We start from the raw sequence: 11,333 nt of genomic DNA, 5'->3' as shown, positions 1-11,333 counted from the left end.
CTCTTCTCATATGCTTTGCTAAATCATCAAAATAAGTTCTAATTGTAGTGAACTGTTTTTAAAATTCATTTTTGTGCTCCATCCCTTTTGAGGGATTTAAACAGACTGAGGACTTCAGCTGCTAAGTTCACAAAGGTGGGGAGACCAGCAGGAGGGAATGAGAGCTGTTTTGAGGAACACGTAACCATGTTTTAGGAACCTAGACGTTCTGTTGGCTTTCTGCAGAAATCTTTCAAAGTGTCTAAGTTCTTCCCCGGAAATTCAGACAATACATATTTTGAGGCTGGCATTTGAAAAAGTTGGATTCCATTTTCATCCTCGGTTCCACAGCTGAACTGCTTTGTAGCATCCCAGGATGTCTCTCTGGGGACCAAGGTCAAAATAATCCACACTGTGGTGTTCCCCTTTAGTATGAATGGATGTGAAAGTTGGTTAATGAAGAAAGCTGACAAGAAGGAAGTTGATTCATCTGAAATGTGGTGCCGGAGGCAAGTTTTGCAGATTCCACAGACAGCCAAAAAGACAAATAAGTGGGTACTAGATCAAATCAAGCCTGAATTTCCCCTAGAAGCTGAAATGACAAAACTGAGGTTATTGTACTTTGGTCACATCATGAGAAGACAAGACTCTCTGGAAAAATCAATAGCACTAGGAAAAGTTGAAGATGGTAGGAAAAGAGGAAGACCCCAAATGAAATGGCTTAACTCAAGAAAGGAAGCCATGTCCTCCAGTTTGCAAAATCTGAGTAAGTCTGTTAATAGGGCTGCCAGACCCCCAGTGGGGGTGGGGGATCCCCTGCCCCACCCTCCCACCCTCGCCCCTACCTACCAGGCCAGCGGGGGGCGCTCACCTTCCATGCGCGCCTCCCTGCGGTGCTGCGCACCCTCACGCACAGCCACCATCAGGATCAGGCCTGTTTTGGCCTGGATTGGGGCCCCTGTGGAGCACGGGAGCATTCCTGCGCTTCACAGGGGCCCACAACAGTCCCAATCCATGCCCAAACGGGCCTGATCCGTGCCAAAATGGGTGTGGATCGGGCCTGTTTGGGTGTGGATCAGGCCCGTTGTGGGCCCCTGCGGAGCGCAGGACCACTCCTGTGCTCCACAGGGGACCACGACGGGCCCGATCCACACCCAAACGGGCTGCGTGGTGACATCACTTCCCAGCAGTGATGTCATCATGCTTGCAGGAGCACATGGTAAGTGCCAGGCCCCAATCTCCCACTGGGAGATCGAGGGGGCCTGGCAACCCTATCTGTTAATGATGGGATGTTTTGGAGGTCTTTCATTCATATAGTTGCCATAAGGTTGAAGCAACTTTGAGAGCACATGACATACACATACATCCCAGGAAGAGGAAATCCATCACAGCTCTGGTCAGAAGCACTGCTTTTGAAGGATTGCAAAACTGCTGTTCCTTCACCAGCAAGGAAGCACAATTCACCCTTAAACAATCTGAAAGGTATTGAAAGGGGAGAAATAAACTAATGCAGGCAGAGAGCTTGGAGGTGAGGGAAAGAAACGAGAGGGGAACCAAACTCAGCTCAACTAGGGAGGGAGGTCCTGATGAAAACTCATGTTCATGCATCAAAACCAGACAGCAACAGCATATTTATGGCACTTGTTTTGTTTGAACCACGTCTTTATTGAATAATGAGATTTGGGATAAGAACAAGCACAGTTGATGGTCAAAGGAATTCAGCAGAAAACATCAAGAGGAAGCATTTAATGAAGTTCAGCAATTACATGGTCCCGTTGTCCTTGGGTGCATGCATCTGACAAACTAAAGCCGAATTAGAAAAGGGACATTCCACAACTGAGCTCCTGCTTACAGTATCAGAGCCTGGGCCAGGTGGAGCTGAATCCAAGATGGGGCTGCCATCTTTCATTCTCAACCTTCCTAGTCCTAGACAGCTGGACTCTTAGCTCTTATTCCCACCCAGTTTGCAGCTCTATTTCTTCCTAGAGGAGTCCTTGGAGATGCCTTTCACACTTGGGCCAGGCTGAGGATCCACCTCGCTCTTTGTCCCAAAGCCAACTTCCGCTCCTCCACTGATCACGAGGTCGAAACCAGTACAGAAAGTTCCCTCAGCAGCCAGGTACAGGACGCCCAAGGCCACCTCTTTCGGGGTCCCATAACGTCCCATAAGCTATAAGTGTGCAAAAGAAGAGAAAGGTTAAATTCTACACTCATGTGAGATTAGACCATGAGCTGAATCTCGGCAGGGCGGGATTAATTAGGAGGAGAATTCACCTTTCCTTGGTGCCGAATTCTGACTTTCAATTTTTTTCTACATGTCTGTTCACAACCCTACTTATTATTACCATATTATATGTGGTACATCATTTTTTTCTATCAAGTCACACTTGACTTATGGTGATCTTGTAGGGTTTTCAAGGAAGGAGATGTTCAGAGGGGTATGCTATTGCATGCCTCTGGGCAGAAACTCTAGATTTACTTGATAATTTCCCATCATAGTTCAAAACAGAGCTGTTCCAGCTTAGCTTTTAAGATTGGCTAAGTCTGGGCCATCCAGGTAGAGGTCATGATAGAGTGAGGATTGCCAGTTTGGCAGATCAGGAGACAGTGCCGGGGGAGGGAGCTCAGCCAGGAAGCTTCTTCCATACAACCAACAGAAGTCCAAGAGCATCCACCCTCTTTAGCCAGCCACTCTAGGACTTCTGCTTCCCCGAACATGCAGAGCTGCATGCTTGCGGAATATTCTCCTGGGCACTGATCCCTATAGCTGTCATTCAGGGAGAAATTCAGGCCCCACCCTAAGTATTGCAGAACCACATGGGCAGCACTAACACTTCCTGTTTTCCCAGAACATACTTGCCTGCTGCTTTTGGGCTGCCTGGATTACCGCCTGTGGATCCGGTGTCAGACTTACATACTTTTCCCACAAAGGAGACCAGATATTACCTGGTGAGACGCTAGAATTCAAAATGCTTCAGAATTAAAAAAAAGGGCAAGGGTATCATGTAATATCAAGAAACATATTCCCAAATGAAGGAGTTTTGAACAAGTGTCTTCAATAGTTCTAGAAAGACATGTACTTCCACCTTACAGTTGAACATTCTATGTGAATTGTTTTACCCTACAATCCTATACATGATTATTCCTTCATACATCCCTGTAAAATACAGAATGTAACACAGCCTCTGCAACCTCAGGCCATGCGGAATGAACAAGTCCTTTGGTGATGGCACAAGATTAAGCAGTAGCAATAACTTGACTCAGTTTTCAAAAAGGTACAGATAGACCATGCTATGGTCATGCAAAGAATCACTAGATGGCTGTTATCTGCTTCACCAAATCTCCTCCTCTGGGATTCTATACGCTCAAGGCAGGTTCATTTGTCCACCCACCCCTTTTTCTCCTTTAACTGAGAGCCAAGGACTGGAGGAAATTAGTCAGCGAGGGGAGCCCAAAGAGAGCCAAGCCTGAAGCTGACAGACAGCAGGTGTAGAAGAAGCTGCCGAAGCTGCCACTGTAACCCTTGTGAGGTTAATTGGTTTAGCCCAGTGGGGTGGAGTCAGCAGGCTGCTGAGGAGGAGGTTGTTTGCAGGGGAGCTTAATAAATTATAAGCTCTTATCACCTTGAATAAGGTAATCAAATATTGTATGTAAAATATGATTTAAGTGGTGTTTGTGTATTGTGTATAGCTGGTGTTACTGGGGTTGTATTATTTTTGCAGGGCTATAATTCCCAACCAGAAGCCTGAAGCGGGGGTACAGCTGCTTCAAATGGATGAGAGAGGACACATCATCACTTCTTGGATGACTTTTCAAGGACATTGTTGACTTGGAGTTTTTTTGTATGGTTGTACTTAAAAGTTAATTTTTTGTTAAAGTTGTATTTTATTAATTGTTAAAAAGTTTAAAAGAAGAAAAATTGTGTCTTAAAATTTTGTGAAAGTTGCTTTCTAAGCCCCATAGAACCCATGTAAAGAGAAGTTACAAAACCACCATTACTGCAGCTGCTGGACTCAACCATCCCTTCCCACAGAGCTCTGAGCTTGAGGGGCTGAAGTCTCCTTCCCCTAGATGTGAGATGGTTGAGTTGCTGGATGCTGGAGTCGTCTCCCCCTTTGCCTTTGCCGGCCTCCTTCTCTTGCTGTGGCATCTCCCCAGCCCTGCACTCTCAGAAGCGTGGGCAAGGAAAGGTGAAGTTGCACTAGTAAGCTGAAGCCTCCTGCCTTTTGGAGAAGGCCTGTGAGGTGCGTGTGAATGTAGATGGCGCTACTGGTTGACAGCCTCGTCGGCCCTCCTTCAGGTGGGTCTGGCTGACAGAGAAGCGGCTCCCCCCATCTCCTGTGCCACTCTTCCTTTTATACTCACAGCTGCCTTCGGTCCCCAGCCCAGTGTGGGTCTCTCGAGGGTGCAGATAGAGTGAGCAGCCCTCCCTGGCAGTCTAAGAGAGAGGAAGCAGACTTGAGACACCCGAGCTCAGAGCTCTGTGGGAAGGGATGTTTGAGTTGAGTAGCCGCGGCAGCCTCAGTGGCTACTTCTGCTGTTGCTAGCTGCCTGTCAGCTTCGGGCTTGTCTCTCTTTGGGCTCCTCTCACTGATCCTTTCTTTCCTGTCCTTCTGGCCCTCCTGCTCTGACATACCCCCATGCCTGCCTCTGAACTCCTCGAGGAAAATCCAAATGGAGCAGATTTTTGCAAGAGACTCTCTCTCTCTCTTTCAAAAACCTGTTCTGCTTGGATTTCCTACTGGGAGCTCAGGGGCAGGGATCGACTACACTTCCCAGATTAACTTGCAGGAATCCAACACATGAAGAACACGTGCTGGGCATCTCATGTAGTTTGGCTGTGTCTTTCTGCTGCTTTTTATGTTATGATCCTCAAGGAGCAGATTTGGCTGTCATTGTAGCTGGAACCCTGCTCCCCTGGAATTCCCCCTGCCCCCATCTCTTATTTTTCTTTGAGCTGATTTACAAAACTCTACTTTTCTACACACCTTGGAGAGGCCCTCTTAAGAAGTTGACACCTCCCACCTTCTCTTTCTATCGGTGCAGTAGTTTTGGTGCTTTTGTGATATCTCACAGACTGATATGAACATTTATCTTTAAAGATACTTAAGATGCACAGTTTTAAGGAAAACCAGGTTATTCCACTGGGTTTGAAAATAATGGGATTAATTTCTTAAATTGTAATCCTAGAAGTTATCATATGTTTTGTCGAATCTATTCCTAGTGTCTCTCTTCTCATAAAGAACAATATTGGAAAAAGAAATGTGGGAACTTTCTACTATTTATACCTCCTCTAGAAAGTGATCCCAGCCCAATTGTTCAGATATTACCCTCTGAGAATGCCAGTTCCCCATACTATTCCTTATTTTCTCCTATTCTTTCTTTTTTCTGTTTTAGCAAAAAAACCCTGGTCTTAAGCTTCTGGCATTGGGATTTGGAAGACCACCCTTTCTTTCCTAACGTTCCTTTGCACATCGCAGTGTGCACTGAGGGGATTTTGTATGGAGAGTAAGTTTTACCAGTTGACTCGCACTCCGCATTTGCTCTCATCTATGGCCAGGGCTTTGGTCATTGCGATCACAGCACCCTGCAAGATAAAGACACAAGTAAGGTTGCCAACTGGTCAGGAATGGCTCGGCCTTCTTTTAGGCCTTTGACTACAGTCTGATGAGCATAAAGAAGTTTCTTGTGATAATGTCTTCAATCCAAATGGTAACAAATCTTCTCTTGGCATAGGACACTTTTTTCAAGGCCTATTGGCAACTCTAGTGAGGACACAATACATGGTGCAGGGCAGACCTCGTCATCCGTCACACTGACTTTCAGCCCCTTTCATCACCACCCTACAAAGATCTGTTCCATTGTGGAATGTTAAATAGTGTAGGGGGGGAGGGGGAGCAGACATAATTCAAGGCCAAACTTTTCATAGTTGGGAAGTAAATGATATCACCTTGTAAATTTCATGTCAATTAAGCCTCTGTTAAAGGGATAGTAAGTTTTTTTCTTAAGCTGGTTGGCAACCCTCCCTGGGGAAAAATAGTAAGTTAAAAGACATAGATTGTTTTCACTTTTGAGGTTTCATTGAGCTTTTCTAAGTCTGTTAATGAAAACGAGGCCAACCTACATTCCATAAAACCTTGACTGTTTACAGACTGGGTTTAGCCTCATGTATCAGAATTGCCCACCGACTTGAGAAATACCAGCTTGGCCTCCTCTGATAACTTTAATAGCAACTTAATTTGCAAGAATCAGCCGGTGGAGCTTTTCAAAGCCTGTAATAGTGTCTTCCTCCACACTGAGAAAACCTCCATCTAACAATCAAACTGCTTTTAAAGGCACAGCAGCAAAAGTTTTCAAACACTTTTGCAATTGATTCCGTTCTTGTCTCAGGATTACCTTGCTTGGAGCATACGCCAAACAGTTCTTTGCCCCGATAACACCAGCAAGACTGCCAATGTTGATGATGTTTCCTCTTGTTTCCCGTAAGTAGGGCAGTGCGTACTGTACACAAAATATAAGGAGAAACAATATGCCTGATCTCAGAAGAGAAACTTGGAAACACGCCATATATTGGAGTCAGAACATTAACCCTCTTACTTTAGAACTGCTGATTGGCAGAGACCCTTTCCAGCACATCTAGTGGAAATTCTTGCAACTGGAGATGGTAAAGGTGAATGCTTAGGGTGCAAAGCAGATCTTCAGTCGTAGAGTCATGGCCCTTCCTCTGATCTAGGCACCAGAGGCCTGACATATGCAGGTAAACCATGGTACTTCTTAAATGGATACCACTCCAGCATTTTCTCTATTTGACTTTTTAAACATATATGCCCCCAGGGTAAGCCACCTGCTTCCAGGGAAGGAGGAAAGTGGTTGTAGATTAGAATCATTCACCTTTGATGTTAGCAAACAGCTCACAACATTGGTTTCCATGAGGTTGCGGAAGTCTTCAGCAGTCACGTTCTCTATCGGTGTAGAATCAACTTTTTGAAAGAGGAGCAAGTAGATATAAAAGGGAAATGAGTTTCACAGAGGCAAGATCCACAAAGAGCAAGAGAACAGATCTCCAGCCCCAGAATATGCTGATGGTTTTCATGTTTGTTTGGAAAGTAATACTTTAAAAAAGAAATATGGAGGTTTCATTTCATCATCATGGCTAATTGGCATTGATGGGCCCATCATCCATGAATCAGTCTAATCCTCCAATTGAACTAATGGCTCTCACTACATCCTGGAAGTGCAAAGTCCTCAACGTACGTATTCTTTAAAAGTTACTATTTTCTTTAGAAAGGGTTAGTGTGGGAGACATAGGGTCTCAGGGAAGGGAATTCCAAGAGCTTTATATAAATAATTTGTAACAATAGCATACTGTGATTTCTTTAGTTTCTTTGAACCAGAGCTTTTTTCCAGCCAGAACGTGGTGGAATGGTGTTCCAGCACCTCTCCAAAATGATCATGTGCTTCGGGAAACCAAGTGGGAAAAAGCTGGGGCTTAAATGCTCCTTTCCATGCCTCTTTGAAGCAGCATGGAAAGGGGCATTTAAACCTCCCTGGCTCACCCCACCTGTGTTGAGAGGAAGTCCGTGCCAGGCAGCTGAAGCTGGGGTTTAAATTCCCCTTTCCATGCTAGTATGCAGCAGCAGAGAAAGGGGCATTTAAACCCTACAGGCTTGCTTGAGTTGCCTGGCAGTGAAGTCCTCGCCAAGCAGCTGAAGATGGGGTTTAAATGCCTTTTTCTCTGCCTTTGTGCAGCGGCAGGGAAAGGGGCATTTAAACCCTACAGGCTTGCTTGGGTTTCCTGGCACTGAAGTCCTCGCCAAGCAGCTGAAGATGGGGTTTAAATGCCTTTTTCTCTGCCTTTGTGCAGCGGCAGGGAAAGGGGCATTTAAACCCCACCAGTTTGTCTGGGCTGCCTGGTGGAGAAGTCCCAGCCAAGCAGCTAAAGTGTGGGGGTTTAAAATGTATAGAGCCCCTTGCCATGGAGCCCTGTGCGATGATGTCACTTCCAGGAAGTGACATCATCTCACAGTTCTGGGAGTGTGCACATGCTTTGCATGAGCATGTAGCAGCAGGATAGCCTCCTCCTCCAGGGAGTTGCCCAAGGTGCTGGCAAATGCTACCCTGAGTTCCACCACCTGTTTTCCCCAGAAAAAAAGCCCTGCTTTGAACACAGCCACCTGCAAAGTTATTGCTGCTGGCAGAGTGCTTATACAGTGGCCAGGATACTGAACCAATGAACAAGAACAAAAGCTTTATTGGTTTCATTCATGGATAGAAAATTCATACACTGTAGAGAACATTAACATACTGGATACAAAGAGAAGAGCTACAACTTGGTGCCTTCTGAGTTGAGCGAGAGTGTGCAGAGTTCTAGAAGAAAAATCTAAAAATAAGCATTCTGCAGACATACAAGGAAAAAATCCTTTAGAAAGAAGAGCCCTACTTCACTGCTGCTGGATCTAGCTAGAGCTCCCTGCCCCTTGCAGGATTTTCTTCTCTTCCTCTTTGCATAAAAGACACTCAACAACTCTTCCTCGAATCCTTTGTTAAACAAGTCAGTGCTGGCTTGGGAATAATCAAGGAACACATTCGTGTCCAGATGCTCTTCCCTGACCCCAACAGTTTGAAAATCACTCACCATCTGCAACATTGTTCACCAGGCAGTCAAGGCACCCATAACGTTCTATAGTTACCAAAATCAACCTCTGCAAAAACAGGTGATAAGGAGAGATTAGGGCAAGGGTAACAACAAAACAGACAGTCATGTGATTCAGCAGTAAGAGACCATTAGATCTACACTTGGCCAAACCTGTTGGAAGCTCTGGCAAAAAGCCTGAGGGAAAGATAGGTAGCAAATGAGAAAAGAGGAGAGTAGTGACTAATTAGGGTTACCTTGAAGCAGAAACCTAGGGATGGGGGGGGGGGTTATGGGGATGGGGGGAACCTGGGGAGACACTCGGGGTGGGGAAGGAATGTACCTCATGTGAGTGCAAAGCTTGTCGCTTCAGGAATGACATTATTCCTGGCGCAACAAGAAAGAACTCCCTTGATCCTGGGCTCTTCTCTGAGCTTTACCCCGCATCAGCCAGGTGAATGGTGGCATGGGAAGAAGACTGGGAGTGACCAAAGAAGTGGATACATAAGTAGGGTGGGGGACAAAGCCAGCTGCAGCTTGGGAAGAGGGTGCTCAGGCATTTGATTGATGGGGAACTGTGAACCAGGAGCTCCCTGCAACCTGACAGGGCCCACAGTCAAGGAGGCAATGCTTGTGCTCGTCCACTGAACCCTATCCTCTTCCCACCAGCCAAAGGAAGGATGTGCTACAACTGTGAAGACGAGAAGTTTAAAGTTGATGGAGGAATCAAATGAGAAAGAGGAGCATAAAGCAAGAGGACAGGCCCAGCAGAACCCTGTCATGATGACCCATTCAGGCAAAAGAGAATTAGAATAAGAATGGTTGGGTTACAGAAATGAAAGAACATTGCTGGGTAATGCTGAACAACCTTCAAAGAAGCACCACTATTTACCCAGTTTTAACCTACCTGAATGTCTGCCTCATTGCGGACATCACAGACTTGGTAGAACGCCTCGCCTGGGCACCCAGAATTCTGCAGCTCCCTCTGAATTTCTTGTCCCCTTTCCGCTGCAAGGGGATAGAACAGAACAGTTGCCAGCAGACTAAAACTTCAATCCCTTCCTTCTTTTGCATGGCCTTTGATTTATTCCTGTATCTGTTTTACCAACAGTGCCAAAGCATCAAATACACACAAGCACGTTTGCTAAATGTATTAAGATTATTCATCCCGACACTTGGTTGGTTTTTCTATTTGGAGAAAGGTACTTGAGAAGTGCTGCGAAACTACACTAAGGTCAGACAATCCTACTTTCCATCATTTTCATATTTCTTTTGGTGTATTTGCAACACTGTCTTCAATGAACGGAATTTAAAATTTCTTACCTGTATTCTTTCTCTTGCAGTGCTTGAAGCAGAAGATGGGAGTTCCCACTTTGGCCTTGATCTCATCATTTCAGCTCATTCTCCTCCCTGTATCTACTATCCTTAACCTTGTTTTTTCTTTATAACTGCTAACCTAATGTATATTGGAAGCAGGAGAGAGTAATGTGCTGGATACAGGGATCATCTCACCACTGTGCCCTGAGCTCTCTACTCGCTGCTTATCTGTTCCTGGCTAGAATCAATAAATGGGGTCCTTGAAGGGCTGCTTCCTCCCATATTGTCCAGCCCCCAGTTAAGATCTTCTCCTGAAGCCTTGCTGTCCTTGCCTGCAGGGAGGATGTGGGTGGCCACCAGACCTATCGAATGCCTTTTCCCTTGAGCCTCACCAGGACAAAACATTTCTTTTTACCTGGTCTTTGGAAATTGTTATCATACTCCCCAGATTCTAGCCTGAGGTTCTAACTGAGATCTTAACTGAAGAGAAGAAATATAAAAATTGAATGAATATATAGATCATTTGAGGCAACTAACCCTTGTTTATGTTTTTGTAATGATGTTTTTAATTTTAAATTTACAGCTTTATGCACCTTTACCATTTTATGTAGTTTTCCTTTGTACATGGCCTCAAGAAGGTTCACTGTAAATGAGGCATTTTAAATCCAATAAGGGGAATCTGTCATGGGGGTTTTCAGGAAAGCAACTCTTGACTCACCTCCACATGCTCGTGAACAGAAGACCACATTGGCACCTTGGCGAACTGAAGGGCAAGGGGAGAAAGGAATGCAAGACAAAACTCAGAGGCTTGGCACACACAAAGAGATGTACAACAGTAGATCTATTTCATTGTTTTCAAGACTCCCTGCCTTTCCCATCGTTTCAGTCTTCCAAGAAATCAGAAACACTTTGCGGGTGTAAGAGGCGTTTTCACTCTCAGCAGGGGCAACCTTCCAGAGGCAGATCTTCTCACCACCAGCAAACCACCAGGCTGTCTCCAATGAAGAGAAAAGGTCTCCCCCAAAGCCCTGTTGCTTTTGCAGAGAGAACATTCCACTTCCTCATTGTTCTGTCAGCTGACTTCTTTCAATCGTGCAACCAAGAACATGCTCCAAGGCTAAACTCTGAGGCTTGAAACAGGCTGGAATGACCTTTCAAGTCACCCCACCCTTGCGTTTATCAAAAAAATGGTGGCAGTACAAAGTAAACTTCATTACTGTGAAACAAAACACCACCTTGCAGAATCATCAGTGCAACTAGCCTTAATTTATATTATAGATGGATAAACAAGTTCTCTTGGTGCTGAGTATTTTTTTTAAAATGTGCACATACAGATCTCTACTTTTTAAATTGCCTTTCATATACAGTAAAATAAATGCCATTTATATACAGTAGAATAAATGTT

At 45.1% G+C, this 11,333-nt stretch overlaps 1 protein-coding gene across 1 annotated transcript in view; it reads right to left on the bottom strand.

The window, feature by feature from the left end:
• Nucleotides 1-1,951: 1,951 nt before the first annotated feature.
• The window catches only part of LOC129339513 (uncharacterized), a 79,692-nt gene continuing 70,310 nt past the window's right edge, over nt 1,952-11,333 (bottom strand). The window contains exons 15-19 of the mRNA XM_054994093.1: nt 6,871-6,959; nt 6,376-6,480; nt 5,499-5,566; nt 2,840-2,936; nt 1,952-2,149 (exon numbers count right to left, since the gene is read on the bottom strand). Coding sequence (XP_054850068.1) covers nt 1,952-2,149; nt 2,840-2,936; nt 5,499-5,566; nt 6,376-6,480; nt 6,871-6,959 — 557 coding nt within the window. The remainder of the gene's footprint in view (nt 2,150-2,839; nt 2,937-5,498; nt 5,567-6,375; nt 6,481-6,870; nt 6,960-11,333) is intronic.

Source organism: Eublepharis macularius, chromosome 12, assembly GCF_028583425.1.
Source record: "Eublepharis macularius isolate TG4126 chromosome 12, MPM_Emac_v1.0, whole genome shotgun sequence".
Lineage (NCBI taxonomy): Eukaryota > Metazoa > Chordata > Lepidosauria > Squamata > Eublepharidae > Eublepharis > Eublepharis macularius.
This window is presented reverse-complemented; position numbering and strand designations above follow the sequence as displayed.